Raw genomic sequence first — 16,390 nt, forward strand, 5'->3', positions numbered from 1 at the left:
GTTTTAGAAAGCTGACTGGCAGCTGTGCAGAGAATGGATGAGAGGGATGATAGAAGGAAGGCAGGCATACCAGTCAGGGAGGGTGCTGCACTGAGATTCATACAAGAGCACCCTCATTCTGTGCGTTGTCATAGGCATGTAGAGCAAAGAGAGGTGTTGACCTCACAGGGTGACACTTGAGTGAATGGAGAAAGACAGTTAAAGATGGAAGCTTTGGGACCGTGCAGGAGCTAGTGAAGAGGAGCTGTTAGAAACAGATAGATGTCCGTTTCCCTGCACGTAATCAAGGCTCGGCCCTTGTATGGTTTTAATTAGTTCCTTGGGAGTATTTTTTGTTTGTTTTTTTGTTAGATCCCTCAGAAACCCAAATAGAATTCCTTCTCCAGCTCTAGACCCTTCCCTTGTCCCATGCTTTGTCCATGTTCTTAATTATTAGTGAATTAAACATTGAAAATTCTCAGGAAACTGTTTCCCTGAAAATGGAAGTGTCTGATCTTAATAGAACATGTTGGTCAGCTGCCAAGACATGATCTGGCAGTGAGCCGTGGGGCACGCCCTATGTGGACTGCAGTTCCCAGCCGCGTGTGGGACTGCGCCCTCTGCAAAGCCAGTCATCTGCCAGATATTTGGGAAGGCTTCCTTACTGCTGTGCTCAGTAAATCGCAGTCATGTTTAATATGGCCCTGGATACAAAACGTTTAATATACAGGCAAACCCAGCCGGGACTGTATCCACAGACATCAAAGGGACCTAACTCCACAGACAAGGGAGGCACCTGTGGTTTGGCTCAGATCTAGAGACGAAAGGAAGGAGGCGTTGGGAGCCATCTCTCTAACAGGGAGTAGTTGAAAATCCGAGGTAACTTTAGAGCATTGAAGTGGACACTATCCACTTGGCCCAGTTGGCCCAGTAAAAATTCAACTCAGAGCTTAATCTTTAGTGAGGGAGATGGGCCAGGCCTGAGGGAAGCCGCCTAAAGAGCTCTCAGTCATACCTAGCCCACCTGGGCTCTCATTTCCAACAGCATCCTCTTCCCTCACGGCACTGAGCTCTGGCCCCTCCTACCCCCGCTGTAAGGATGCCCTTCTCCTGGCAAATGATTGCATCAAGCTCTCAAAGGTTTGAAGGGATAGTGCTATTAAATAAATTAACCCTACCAGACCTGAGGCCCTGAACCTAACTGTCCCCTATACCTGGGCTCCTGAGCATTAAAGAGAAAAAAATCAACATGATATAGAAAAATGTTAGTTACATGCAAACAAGTGGTTAGAATAAGATGGAACTTGGAGACATTGTAGAAAAAAGGTACTAGGCAAAGTACAGAAAATTAGGTAAAGCAGTATAGCGGCAGATTCGGAAATTACCGAAAAATCGGTACAGCGGTCTGGTAGCCTTAAACACAAAAATAAACACTAGTACCGATGCTTTATATGGAATTACAAACAGGAGGGGTTGACTGCTAAGGGAAGATGGTCTATGTTTGAGCCTAAGAGTAGATTGGGGTTGACCAGGCTCTGGGATCTGTGGGCTTCTCTGTCCAGCAGGTCAGCAGAATGGCTCTTGGGCCTTCTTCTCTGACTTCAGGCCATCTGCACCTTAGAGGTAAGACAGCAGGTACCTAGGACATTTCCCTTCACTCTCTCTGTTCTGCAGCCATGTGGCTACTGGCCAGTTAGAGGAGGACCCTCTTCCTTCATCTAGCTCAGCTGTTCTGTTTAGGACACTAGAAGCCATCTCTTCCTGTTTCAAAGCCTGCACTCCTTCTGGGCTGCCCCGTGATGTTTGTTTTCTGTCTGAGGCAGGACACTCCCAGCCCTGTGCTCCTTCGAACAGGAGAGACGGGGGAGACAGTCTGTGGTGGATCCACACAGCTGGCTCAGGTTGCAGCCCACCCACTTCTCTGGAATATTGTCTTTAGCTCATTGTTCATGGGGTCCCAGGAGAAGGGAGGGCCATTGTTTCAGTCTCTTAATCAAAACCCGATAAAATAAGATATTTTAAATACCCAGTGGATATGCATACTTCCCACCAGGAATTAAGAAGGCTGTTTTGTTATAGTTTCATGCCTATGATAAAATGATAAAAAATCCAGTGCCATATGGGTTTCAAGGGTTAGAAAAATAAAGAAATGATGAAATAAAAAAAGCATGTCTTTGTTAACACTCATGCCGCTATTTATTTGAGTCTATGTAGTGAATCTTCCCTCCTTTTAATCCGACAATTCCTTTTATTAAACAAAATAAACGGGGACTATAAATCAGAGCTGTTACAGTATTACTTTTTTTTTTTTCTGGATGTCTTTTATGTTCTGGTGGCTCACTGAGCAATGCATAGCACTAACATAAACCATTTGTGTGAGACAGACTTCGAATTTCATATTCACAGAACTGTGGAATTTTTAAACCACAAAGGAAACCTGGAAATCCTGAAAACCTCTTTATTTTATGGATGTGGAAAGTTCAAACTTTCCCCCAAGATCACACAGTTAATTAGAGGCAGAGCTCAGATGAGAACTCAGGTTTCCTGGCTCTGAATCCAAACTGCTTTCCAATACTTCTCAAATTCTTCCATAGGAAGCTTAATTAAATTATGTGCTTCACGTTGCTCTTCTGTATCGCAGCCTCAGTGGGGTCAAGGTAGTGTGTTGGCTAGCACTGATGGGAGGAAGACAGAGCCTTGACCAGGTTAGGGTCAGGAATTTTGATAGTAGAGAAGGATTCCAAGTTGAAGCTGAAGAAACAGGGTTGCAGCAGGCCATGAGGGAAGAGAAATGAGTGATGAAGAAGAGGGGTGGGAAATGCCAGGAAGGCCCAGGTGCGGAGACCTGATACCTCTGTACATTCCCTTTAGATGGCCCATGGCTCTGCCTCCCTGGGGTAAGCATCCAGATGTGGCTCATAGACAATCAAATTATCTGTTTTTGGAGGCAGTCATTTGAACCAAGAGAAAATAAAAGTTTTTAAAATAAAAAAAAGCATCTATTTGAAATTTGTTATTCCAAATTAGGTTTTCAGATCACCATTAAATTTTACTTTTCATATTCCTGTGAGGGGAGAGAAGGTAGGGACAACTCTGTACTTCTTCGCCTCATTCCATTGGGGGAAAAAAGTCCTATACAGATTTACTTGGGGCTCTCATGTGTTTGTGCATCATTATATAAGGCCTTTAGGGGAGGAATTCACCCCTTGCTTTCTCTTCTTTAGCAGTTCAATTACTCCTATAATTTTGTGGAATTCCTCATAAGACTCCTGCCCATACTTGGCCACAGTAATTAAGGATTTCTTTGTGTCAAAGATCACCAGTGTTTAACCTAAGTAATGGTACTGACCAAATATAGATGATTTTTTAGATTATTATAGTAGTTAGAAGAGGGCTTTTAATTTTAAATTGTTTTGTGCTGTGAGATTTATATCCTAATGGTTGTCTGTCTATGTTTAGATTTAACTTTCAGGTCTTATCACACTTCATAATGTGAAATATTTTTCCCCTCCCACTTGCAAATGTAGAAAGTTACTTAGTCAGAAGCTACTAAGCTTTCTTAGTAGAATGGAAATCATATCTTTCCAAACATAAAAATAGGACTAATAGTCTTTGAATGTCCAACCTTGATACTGATTTATATAAAGTGGACACAGACCCATCTTTTAGCAGGAATATGATTTTAACTGATAGAAAAGTAAAAAAAGAATACCATAACTATGAAAAAGAAAATTAAGCTAATTTTTTTAAGAAGGGCTTTAATACTCATGGAGTATATCTTGGTATTGATTTGAATTCTGTTATAAACCAGATAAATAAAACTACAGAAATTTAACGTGAATTGATTTGGCTATTACCCGAATGTAACTTTTAATACATAAAAATCTATGGAGAAATTAAAACAGAGAATTCACTTAAGCTATAGCCTTCCCTTGCCAATTTTCATAATAGATCAGAGAACTTTTATAGTAATAGAAAAAAACACACACATATGCAAGTAATGGATAATTATTGGTAGGTTTCTATTTCTTTCTCCATTGTCTATTTTATTCATTCATTTATTAAGTACTTGGCACAGAGATACAAATAGAAAGATGCATCTTCTGCCCTCGGAGGAATCCACAGTCTGATAGGGCAAAAAAAGATATGCCTGAAAGAGACTTTTGTATAATGAAATCAGAGATGATGAGCTATCAGACAGGCCATCATGGTCTAGGGTCAGATTTTTACTTTGCAAGTCCAAAGACTGGGTTTGGACAGTATAACCAGAATTATTTGGGCTCGGATGAATTCACTTTTAGTAGCCAAGCCCTCAAGAGAATAAACCAGAATACCATTTAAAAATGTGCATTCAGAACTGGAATTAATAAGCAAATCAGGATGTATTCATTGGCTGTGCGTTCTCTCTAACTAGCAAAATCTAAATGGGGATCACGTTATAAACAAGTGGATTGTTGAGGCTAGACTTAGAGCCAAGGCAATGAGTGGAAGACCTTGGCAGCTGGTGGTATTACACGGTGACTTCTCAATGGTGCCAAGTCCTGTAGCCCCCCGGTGGGTCCTTGCCTGATGGATCCCAGCCTTTTCTTTTAAAGATACTGAGAAAAGTGCTCTGGGCATGCAAGCCTGTTTCTTTCTGTTGGCTCATTCTTTCCCCAGATGAATTAAAACCACTGACTAGCCTGTGGGTTGGTAGGGTTTTAGTGTTGTTTAATTTAAATTTAGAGTTCTAGGAAGTTTTTCCTTTGACATAGAATGTATTTTTCAGTTCTAGGATTTAATGGGTTTGTTTCCTTTGTGTGTGAGCAAAGAGCTAACCACATTTATTGTGTCTTGATTTTGTCCTTTTAACTTTCCAAGGGTAAACTCTCTCCAAGTTTCAAGTGTATGCAGCACAAGTACAATTTAGCTTAAGCATCTTTGCCTCAGGACACATCTTTGAAAAAATGTATTTTATTGATTTTAGAGAGAGGAAGGAAGAGGGATAGAGAGATAGAAACATCAATGAGAAACCTACATCGACTGCCACCTGTTTGTCCCCTACTGGGGATTGAGCCCGCAACCCGGGCATGTGTCCTGACCCAGAATTGAACTGCAACCTCCTGGTTCATGGGCTGACGCTCAACCATTGAGCCATACTGGCCAGGCAGTACACATCTTCTTGATTTCCTCTTCTCCTCCGTGTCAAATTTAGACTCCCCCACTCTTTCCTCTCTTACCAGCCTGTGTGTCTGTGCTCTTTTCTCTCATACCCTTCTGCAGTATTTATCACACTCTAATAATTTATTTCATTGTTTTCCTCTGTCATCAGACTGTAAACTCTGTAAGAACTACATTTTATTTAATGTGGTATCTCCAATGCTAGTTCATTGTCTGTTGGTAAAAAGTAGGGATCCAGTAGAAGGAGGAAGGGAGAGAGGAATGGATGGACCGATGGACAGATGGATGGATGGATGGATGGAGTGATATTTATACTGAGCCTTAAGTGATCAGTAGACTGTTCTTTAGGAAGAGAAGCCACTACAGTCTATTCTCTAGGTCTAGCAGACATTTTTCTCTTACTTGCCCACTCTTAGGACACTGACTGAATAGAGGGTGAGTATGGAAACCAGATTGCAGCTTAGTGTATCCCCTCCATGCTTTTGTCCTAACCTATAGTGTGATTAGCATTTGAAAGACATTTCCATGAAAATGGCAGTATTCTCCAATACTTTAATTAGGAGATGTTCCTAGCCTCTTACAGTCTTGTTATAGTTACCTATTGCTGAATAACAAATTACCCCAAAGTCAATAATTTATTGTTTCTCAAAATTCTGAAATCTGGTTAAGGCTATGCTGGGTAGTTCTGCTTTATTTAGAGTCTATGGGGGCTGGGATGTCCAAGATGACTTCTTTAGTCACATTGAGATACCTCAACCAGGATGGCTGGAACCAGCTGGAGGCTGGTGGGGCATCTTTCTATATACGGCCTCTCCATATGACTAGCTTGAACTTGTTCACAGCATGGTGATCTCAAGGTGGTGGATCTTTTAATATGCTTGTTGTCTTTCAAAAAGAAAGAATCAGGAGCTGCCAGTTCTCCTAAAGGCTAGGTTTGGAACTGGCGCAGGGTCACTTCTACCTCATTTTATTGGTTTTAAACAGCCCAGATTCAAGGGAAGAGGAAATAGTCTCCATCTTTTGGTGTAAGGAACAGCATGAACATATAGGGAAGGATAGTAGGCATCTAAAAAAGAGGATCTAAAACAGACGTACAAAAAGAACTATGAGAATCAGTAATGGAGTCAAATCTAGCATTCTGGTATCAGTGGGTGGCAATAAACACGTGAATGATTGCTTTAATTATTTGGTAAAGGTCAAGTCTAATGATTTTTGCTTTCTTTTTAAATTGAGAGCATAATGGTACTTTGGTCCATGAGAATCAAAAAGACTCATTTCCTATTATTTTTCTCTTAAAGGGGAGCTTAGAAAAGTATTACATAATTAAAGTTTCTTGAGTTGGCAATTCACTGGGAAAATTTTGTAATACATTTTCTCTCTTCTTAGTCTTGTGATGGGAAATGGGCTGGAAATGACCCTAATAGTCCTGTTTCTTAGCCTGAGCCATTTCCTGAACATTTTTGAAAGTATAATCATTAGTTTATAAAATCTTGATAGACCAAAATAATCAAGATAAGGACACAATAAGTGAGGATATTAAGAAGCTTATACAAACACAAGAGGTCGATGGAGGAAAAAGAGGACACATATAATACTTTCAACAATAAAGATTTTAAAAAATAAAAGATAAGGGAAAATATAAAAAATAAATAGAATCTGAAAAAAAGAAGCATACACAATTTCTTAAGCAGTTCCCCTTTACTAATATTATATCTGATTCTTAACAGTTTTGACAGTCTCTTATAATATATGTGTTATGCTGAAGCTTTTTGAATAGATTGTGCCTCTGCAAAGCTTAGTCACATATCGCTATGGCATTTCATGTGAACAGGTGAGTAATGAGAAGACCCTGGGTGTCTTGGTTTCTTTGTTTGAGATATTTGCAAAGAAACCAAGACACCCAGGGTCTTGCAAACCCTCTTGGAGGCTGAATGAATTAATAATTCACCTGTGAAGGACTTTGGTGGAGAATAGAGTTCCGTCCTTCCCTTCCTATAGAATTAAGGGATCCTTATTCTAAAAAAAAAACAGGAGGTAAGATTAATTTCAAAGATGGGCACAGTGCAATAAAAGAATATATATAGGTGAATCAAACACAACACAGAGAAAATGTGGGCAGGAAATAAAATTAAGTTATACCTAAAATATATGCCCTGGGGTTCTCCACCTCTACAGGTTGGGGAGGGATCACAAATTAGACCCAAAGCTGCTTCTTATCAAAGGAAGAAGAGAAACAGCCAGGACAGGTGCTGGGAGACCCCAGCTTAGTAATTAGCCAGGAAGAGCCAACAGGGTAGATTCTGTTAGCAAAATGTTTCATGTGTGCTGTTTTATGATCTGTTAATAGTTCCAAGGATTGTAGTCTGTGGGAGAGGAAATCTTTCTGAAGTCTGAGGTCCTGTTTCCTGTATTGACATTACTATCCCACCCAAACAATGTTAATTGGAATAGATGTGCATCTGCCTAAAGTCTTGAGGCATTTTGTTACTTAAAATAAGCATTTAAGCCTCATGAAACAAGAATAGTTCTAAGGTTCATAGGAGGGGAGGTAGAATTCACAATTCATAGATTCAGTCAGCAAATATTGATTAAGGGCCTTGGACCTCTCTGGTTACCTTGCTCGTAAGCACTGGAGATGTGGCAGTGAACACAGACATAAAGGGCAGTTCAGAGATGGATAGTGGTGATGGTTGCACAGCAGTGTAAATGCACAATGACACGGGACTATGCAATTGAAAATGGTTAAAACTATAAAATTTATGTCAGATCTATTTAACCACAATAAAGAAAGACAATTGGGGCAAGTAAAAAGCAGTGTAATGGGACCAGATCAAGTACCTGGGGGGGGCGGGTTAGGGACTCTCTGAATGGGCCTCTGCCTTACTGGGGGGAGCAGAAGGGCTCCCGGGAGTGGCCACTGGGCCCTGATCCAGAAAGAAGCAGGGGTCATTGCCCTGCATGACTTTTGAACGGTAGGGTGTCAAGTGGGCTCCGTTGTGTGACCTAAGGAGGAGGTGGTAGAGACTGAAGTGACTGTCCATGCCAGGCCCTGCCGCCTGGAGGCTGCCCTCCCTTCTTCACCTCACCAAGCTTTCCTTCGCAGACTGCCATCCTGAGACGCCAGGGTCGCTACAGGTGCTCCACGGTTCCTGCCCACGCACAGGAGGAAGCGCAGAGCTTATTTGTTACAGAGGTAATGTGTTTCTTCCACATTCGTGTACGTTATTTTAGTCATTTTCTCCTAAGGCTTGCCCCCCGCCACCTCCTTTCCTTTAAATTTTAATGATGCTTTCAAGACAGTGTCAGAGAAGTAATTATATTTTTTTATAATGGAAGTTAAAATCAGAGGATAACATGAGGTTTTCAGAATCCAAAACTTAGGAATGCCAACAAGAAAACATGAATTCTGCAGGAGCTTATGAAATAAAACCACTGGGTGTAATGTCAGAGGCTTCGTCATGGATGTTTAATGGAGACTCAGCACACACATTTACGTAATCATTTACACTATTACATGTTTATACTTGGAACTTACCATCAAGACCAGTTCAATTTCAATATTTATGAAGTGGCAGGTGAAAATGAGCTGAGCCTGCCGATCCCTGATCAATGTGCGGTCACTATTACTTTTGTTTGAACATACAAATAATGATCATCGTGAGGAGGAAAGAAGTTATTACATTTAGATTGCTTGCCTTCCCCCCCTCAACTCCTGTCCCCCCCCCCCCCCCCACACACACACACCTTGGGGTGTTTGTTTCTTCCTCCAGGTGCTTTTAGGTAGGATGAACTAATTGGGTCTTTTAATTTTGTTTCTTGAAGTGCTCCTTCATTTAAGTACCTGGGGTGTTAGGGGCTCTCTGAATGGGCCCCTGCTTTACTGGGAGAGGAGAAGGGCTCCTGGGCGTGGTCATTGGCCCCTGATCCAGAAAGAAGCAGGGGCCATTTTTATTCTCATTTTCTAGTTGATAAATAAGTCTATTGATAAATTTGCCCACTATAAGGAAATTATGCTTTTATAAGTGAAGACCGATTAAAATAACATGATTTAGTCTCCATGGAGATTTTTTTAAAAATTCAATATGTATTTAAAATTTTAAAGTGTGTTCTCTCATCCTTCTGAAAAGGTAACTTTTTATCTTGCCTCCTTTGCTATTATATTAGTAAAATTAATTCTAGACAAATACAACCAGGTATGTTTATATGATCTTAAATGTTTATTTTAAAACAGGATGTAGGCAAATTGTGACCTACAAGCAAACTCTGGCCTGCAGCCGGTTTTATAAATAAAGTTTTGTTGCAGCACAGCCACACCCATTTGTTTACCTATTACCTTTGGCTGCTTTTCTATCAGAGTTGAGTGGTTGCAACAAAGACAGTATGTCCCTCAAAGCTGGAAATGTTTACAATCTGGCCATTTGCAGGGAAAGTTTGTTGACTCCTGTTTTAAAACATGCAGCAAAATTATTAATTACTAATTCAATTTTCCCAATTGCTTAAAAAATACGGTTTTTGAAGGGCAGCTCTCCATTAAGTTCTTTAATCGCTGCAGGTTGAGCAATAGCGGCTCCATCCTCTGCTGCGGGAGCCAACATAACTAAGCCCTCTGGAGAGCCTTCCCTAGGGTGGAGTGGAACAGCACTTCCTCTCCATCCTCTCGTCCAGAGGAGAATGACCTAATGGCTTTGTAAAAAACAACTTCAAAAGACCTGCAGTATAACTTCAAAATATTATTGAATTTCTCAAGTTTGAAAGGTCAGTCATGAAATCAGATCCCTATGCTTTTAGCGATATGGTTCTGTGGATACTGATTTCTGATTGAACCCATTGTCTCCTAGACTTTCCACTTCCCAGAGGAATGGGTGTTGCTTGCCTTATTCTGTTTCTACCTTGGAATTTAGTAGATGCCTGCTGTGTGGGCAATCAACAATGGCTTATTAAATGAATGAACCTCTGGCTACTTAACCTGGCTAACTATGCTTTTTGCAATTCCTTATAATTTAACATATTTAAATATTATAATTGTGTTTCTTACTAGTTTTACCTAAGGTATTAAAAATTTGGGCAATCAGGTATTCCGTTCATAAACGCACACGATCATGTATGTCTGTGCTTATGTTTTAATTGGACAGGTGCATTTTATACTTCAAAATGGTTGTAACGACCTGCAAGAGACTTTGGTGGCACAACTGTAGTGGCCCTGCTCTATGCACAACCACCATGGCCCTGAGTGCTGCTGCTGTCCCTGATTTGGCTTCCAGAGCAAAGAGAATAGGGGCTCGTCCACGAGACTGTATAATACACAGTCAGACGAGACTTAGTGATAATGGACATACGGACAGTAGTGGGAAAATCCAAATCTAAGGATAATTCTGAAATCATACTGGTTTGGGAATGTAATTTTGAGTGTGGATATCTGATGTTCTAAAGGTGGAAATGCTTTGAAAATTTTTTGAAAGCATTTACAAGAATAAAATAGTGTTTAAAGACATTTGTAAGTACAGAGCAGAGAAATTGAAAAGTTGCTTAGCTCGCACACCTGACTCTCTCCTTAACCCTTCTCTGCTGTTTATCCCACCTCTCCTATTTATCCTGCCTTAATGATAGCAAAGCTTACACTCCCTTCCCTTCACAGCCTTGACAGTAAAGTGCTTATAGAGAGCCTGGCACAGGAGAAGCACTCGCTGTTGTTGCTGCAATTATTTTCATGATTTTGGGGTGAAGGAGAGTTTGCCTCCAAAGGCCGTCTGGTGTAGGCTAAGAAATAGATAAAGAGGTTCACAATTAAACAATGAAGAGAAGTAAGCAGAAAAGAGACTTTGTTCATGTTAGTTATAGCCAGCATCAAATCAACTCGGTAACACATACATGCATTTATCTACCTATGTTTTCACTTACTCACTTTTTTTTGCCATACTGAAGTCTACATACATGTAGTCAAGAGCTGATCACACAGAAAAATTATTTGGGCTAAGCTGATGGTAACTAAATCAAAGACTTCACCTATTGATTTTGACTTATTCGTATTTGAAGATCTGGAAGATCTTATAATCTTAAGACTGTATGTGCTACTCAGTGGATCCTCCTGTGTAGACGAATGAAAGACACCATGCTGGCCCATTGAGTCTGTCTTTTAGGAGGTAGTCTAATACAGCCTCTGGAGGTTAGTGTCACCGGTAGAATCCTTGGCAATGGAGTGCTGCATACGTTGTGCATTCTATACACACATGCACGTACACACGGAGATGTCATGGTGCCACTGTGAAATGAAATCCTTCCTCCTAATACCTCACTCTGTCCCTTATAAATAGAAGAAAAAACTGAGAACAAATTTATATAATATGGACTAACAAAGCCAGTTGTAATATTAGTAAATACCATGAAAGCGTCTTATGGTTCATATACTCTCTGTTCACTTTCATATTCTAGTAGAGGCCACACAACTTCTATAGAACCAAATGCTTTTAAGTCAGAAACTGTACATTGTTATGTAAATGTAGCAAGAGGAGGTGATGTTTGTCTCCTGTAAAATCTGCTCTCAGATTGCACTTAAAGTGACCCCTCTCCCAAGGGGGATGTTTAAGTGGTTCTTAAACTTCACAGGAACCTCTGATGATGGAATTTCAGGCATGAGAGCATTAAGGGGAAAGAATTTTTATTTTTCTCATATACTTTCTATTTTTTCAATCTACCCCCAATAGTGCATCAAAACCTATAACTCTGACTGGCATCTTGTGAACTATAAATATGAAGATTACTCAGGAGAGTTTCGACAGCTTCCAAAGTAAGTAAATGGGCAGACCACACAAGGTGGGGTTATACACATAGGGAAAAGTCTTTGTACTTAAAATGTTTAGGGAGGTATGTCCCTTCCAGCAATCAGCGTAATTGGAGAAACTATTTCTAGATTGTTTGTGTGATATGGGATATATATTGTTTACAGGGCATGTGATAACAGGACTCAATCCCAGTACTCTGGGATTGGCAGGTGGCAATAAACTCATGGATGGTTTAATTACTTCCAGTGGTTCTTTTCAGGGTACCACTGATAAAACACAAACAGGTGAAATTTTTTCAGTGAGAAATAAAAAAGAAAAGAAAATGTAAGCATTTTGAAATATGCTACAATGTGTTTTATCTTAAAAAGAATATTTTAAGAAACATAAAAATTTTTTGTTTTATTTTATATTGAATAAATGAAAAATTAAAAAAAAATCTACTGAATAAATTTTATGTTAAAAGAACAAGCATTTCCCCAGACAAATTTCTTTACCTCCTTTAAAGTATTAACTCATTCTAAAATACACCAAAAGCAGGTACGTTTAGATTGATTAGTGATGGTTAAAGTAAACCAGGGATAGGTAGGTCGCACCTTGAGAGGATGTCTGTTATAAAATGGTATACCCGTAAATGATGCAGTTGGCAAATTTAAATATAGTTCAGTATGAAAATTGAAAGCAAATAATGATGGATTGTGTTTCAAAAGTAACCATCGCCAATGAAAATTTTACTTGAGATCCTATTAATATATTTTTCTTTGTGTTTATTGCACCTGTGGGTTTGATTTGCTTATACTATTCTTGATGGATCTAGCTATTTGTTTTTTCTATTTGTGTGGTTCAGCCACTCCTTAAGTGTGTTTAGCCAGCTTTCCTGATGCCTTTTTTTTAAACCTCAGCCGAGAACACTCTCCTCCAACATTATCTTCTCCAGATGGGTGTGCTTCTTAGCTCTGTGTTCACCCTGTACTCCTGTGGGGATTTTTTAATTCTTCCCATTTGATCAGATTAACCTGTATTCACTGATAGTCTTGTTCATACTTTTCTCATGGCTAAAAGAGAATAGACTGTGAGATATATTGTATTTCCTATCCGATATTTTACTTTTACTGCTGGTAGACTTCACTTTTTGGCATAAACAGGAGTTTCTGATTGTGATGAGGATGAGAGGGAAGATTGTAACAGTGACTAAGAGCACAGATTCTCTTCTATCTCTGCCTAAGTCATCTACTTGCTCTGCTCTCTGTAAGCCTCAGTTTCCTCATCTATTCCCAGTAAATGGTCTTAACACCAGTCCCCGCATCAAAAGGACTAAAGGAGAAAACACGTGAAGTACCCAGCACAGTGCCTAACACATAATTGTTTAATAAATGCTAGCCGCTATTGTTACTGTCATGTTTTTGTTGTTAATGCCTACCAAGTCTTTATTTATTAATAGCTTTCCCATTTTAAAATACCTATGTAACTCCCAACAAGCTATGCATAGCTTTTGGAGTTCTCTTAACTCCACTGATGGTTTTTATCTTAGTATCTGAGTGGGCCAGCTTTGGGTTTGTTAAATGCTGGTTCCTCTGATGGGAGAAGAATGCAGCATCTCTCCAGGGACCAGGTAATTATAAAACAAGTTATTTTCTTCTTTTTAAAGCAAAGGGGCCAAGTTGGATAAACTTCCAGTTCATGTCTATGAAGTCGATGAGGAGGTTGACAAAGACGAGGTAGGATGATCACTCACAGATTTTAAAATTGATTTCTTTTACAGACTTAGAAGATTAATTAGAAAATTACCAACATTTAGCCAAAACAGCAATTGGAATGTTTCTTGAAACAGGGAAGAATTTTACTAAATGTGTTGTTTGATTGATTGAAATAAAGTTTCTGTTTTAACCTGACTACTTAGCACACGTAGCATGTTCTCCTGGCCCTGTTTATTTGTTCTGAGATCATTTTCAAAGACCTGGATAAGATTTGGCTGCGCTGTTAAAAGATATCAAGATCACTTAGGCCTTAAGTTTATGTTTTTTTTTTCTTTTCTTTTTTAAAATATATTTTTATTGATTTCAGAGAGGAAGGGAGAGAGAGAGAGATAGAAACATCAATGATGAGAAAGAATCACCCATCGGCTACCTCCCACACGCCCCCCACTGGGGATCGAATCGAACCTGGGACTCAGTCCACAGGCCGACACTCCATCCACTGAGCCAAACCAGCCAGGGCTATGTTGTTTTTCAACAGGATGTCTTAAAACAAACTGGAAGCCAGTACATTTTAAGTTGCTGTTTTTCAGTGATTGTGTTGAGTGAAGTATGTAGTACCCAGAAGCTCTGATTTTAACAACCACTTCCCCTACTGTTGGAGAAATGATAATGGCTAGGGAAGTGTACAAAGACAGCAGGGCGTGAAGGGGACTATGTCCACTGAGCAAGGGAAACCTACTAAAAGTTGGTGCTGCCCATCTCTGTATTTCTCTTTCTCCCCTACTCACTATTGAGTACCTCATCGTGAGTTTAGCTTTTCTTTTCTTTTTCAATTGTCAGCTAAGCCAATAACACCAGCCCCTCATGAACTTTTAACAATGTCCTTGGTAGCAAATTATTTTAGAAACAGCTTTTTAAAAAATAATTCTGAGAAGAGGAGGTAGTCATTCAAAATGAAAAGCAAGATATTAAAAACATGGTGCTGATTAATAGTAAGAGGAGGACCAAGTAAAATAATGCATGTTAGGACACACAAAACAAACTGTAAAATCCTAGACAGATAAGTTATTTCTATTATTGCTAATAATAACAACAGTAAAACCACCAATATTAATATTGAGATGGTCTAAAACATAGTATAAAATGGGCCTTTATGCAGTCGTCCTCTTGTATAGAAATGAGGATCGTAATTAAAGACTAGTTTTAGGAGGTGTGACCTGGGCAAGCTGACACTGTGTGGCCTTTTCTTCCCAGAGTACCTACTGAAGTGTACACTGAGCACACACCTCCTTAAAGGGAGAAAGAAGCCATAAGGGAGCACTCTTAAAGAGTGTGCAAGGGTGTGGTGGAAGACTTGCTGGATTGTGTATTTGTGTGTATATATTTCACCGGTCTGTTTATTATGTGTACAAATATATGCCTATATTTTTAGTAGCCACCCCCTTAAACCCAGATCTCAGAGCTTGGGGTCAGAACTTGTTTCTTTACTTTTCTAGCTGTTTCCTTTCACTTTTCTAACTCCTTCCCTCTATCCCTGTTGCATTCTTCCCTCTCTTTCCTTTTTTTTCTGGTTGCCCCACCATGTTACCTGTCCTTTCTTTATTGCCTCACATTTCCTTCCTTCCTTCCTTTCTTTATTCACCTTCCCCTGAACTAAGCCTCTGGGAAGTTTTCCAGGAATTTGCTTTTGTCCTTCAGTCATAGGGGAGTGTCATTTGAAAACATTTTTCATGAAACCAGGCAAGACCTTAGAACTTGAGTGGTCAAGTATGGTATGTACTTTCTGTGGCTCATTAAACCCTTAAAAATAAAAATCTGTAGTGGAACAGCTTTGCCTTTTCATGGACAAGGGTTTTCAGAAATGTAGGCTTGTCCCTCTCTTTCCCTGTTAAGTGGACTCTAGAGTGACTTGTAGGTGTTAGTGTCAGATGGTTATTCCAGTAAAGGGGCAAGGGGCAATCAAGTGAATGATTTTCCCACTAACCAGACTCACAGCAAATAACAGAGATTGATTGCAATGTTTTCCTTCTCTCCCAGGATGCTGCCTCCCTCGGCTCTCAGAAGGGCGGGATCACCAAGCACGGGTGGCTGTACAAAGGCAACATGAACAGTGCAATAAGCGTGACCATGAGGGTGAGGAGGCCCATCGCCCTGTTTTCCCCTCTGATTAAACGTGTTTTGCTGTAGGTCTTAGGAATAATGCTCAAGATGAATGAGCATGCTGTTCTTCCTGACAAAAGTGACGCTGTCTGGTTAGTAAGATGCCTCCCTTTGGTTAGTAAGATTGACCCCCATTCGTACAGACCCTTCCACCCACTTACCTGTCACCCTCTCACCACCAGTGTGAAGAGATCATTGGCCTGGTATGAAGGTGCGATGGCTAACACAGGCTTTTTTTCCTCTGTATTAACTACAAAAATGATACTTGATACCTCAAAGAACGTCACCGAGAAGCTAAACCTAAGCACTTTTTCGGAGATCTACTGTGACAAAGTCAAGTGAAGTAGAAATTGAGGACTAAAAAAAAAAAAAAAAAATGGTTACATTGGGAGAAAGTTGCAAAGAGGAAAGTAAAACCAGAGTAAAAAAAACTACCCAGGACAGAAATAGGGTCAGAGAAAGACCAGGATAATAATAAAGAGAAAAGAAGCACTGGAAGGGGAGAGGGTGTAGGATAGACAGGGAGATAAAAATCAAATCGGGGAAAATGCTGACTGTCTCAGTCCTGACGCTGGAAAAGCGCTCAGAGTCACGAGGCAGAGAATGGTTTCTGTGCTG

General features: G+C 40.0%; 1 protein-coding gene across 12 annotated transcripts in view; it reads left to right on the plus strand.

Moving 5' to 3' along the window:
• Positions 1-16,390, plus strand: part of DOCK9 (dedicator of cytokinesis 9) — a 286,418-nt gene that overhangs the window by 163,344 nt on the left and 106,684 nt on the right. For all 12 annotated transcript variants that reach the window (XM_079779188.1, XM_079779189.1, XM_079779191.1 and 9 more), the window contains exons 3-6: positions 8,243-8,332; positions 11,841-11,923; positions 13,564-13,633; positions 15,650-15,745. In XM_079779188.1, coding sequence (XP_079635314.1) covers positions 8,243-8,332; positions 11,841-11,923; positions 13,564-13,633; positions 15,650-15,745 — 339 coding nt within the window. The remainder of the gene's footprint in view (positions 1-8,242; positions 8,333-11,840; positions 11,924-13,563; positions 13,634-15,649; positions 15,746-16,390) is intronic.

The sequence above is a fragment of the Cnephaeus nilssonii genome, assembly GCF_951640355.1.
Source record: "Cnephaeus nilssonii genome assembly, chromosome: 8".
Classification (NCBI taxonomy): domain Eukaryota; kingdom Metazoa; phylum Chordata; class Mammalia; order Chiroptera; family Vespertilionidae; genus Cnephaeus; species Cnephaeus nilssonii.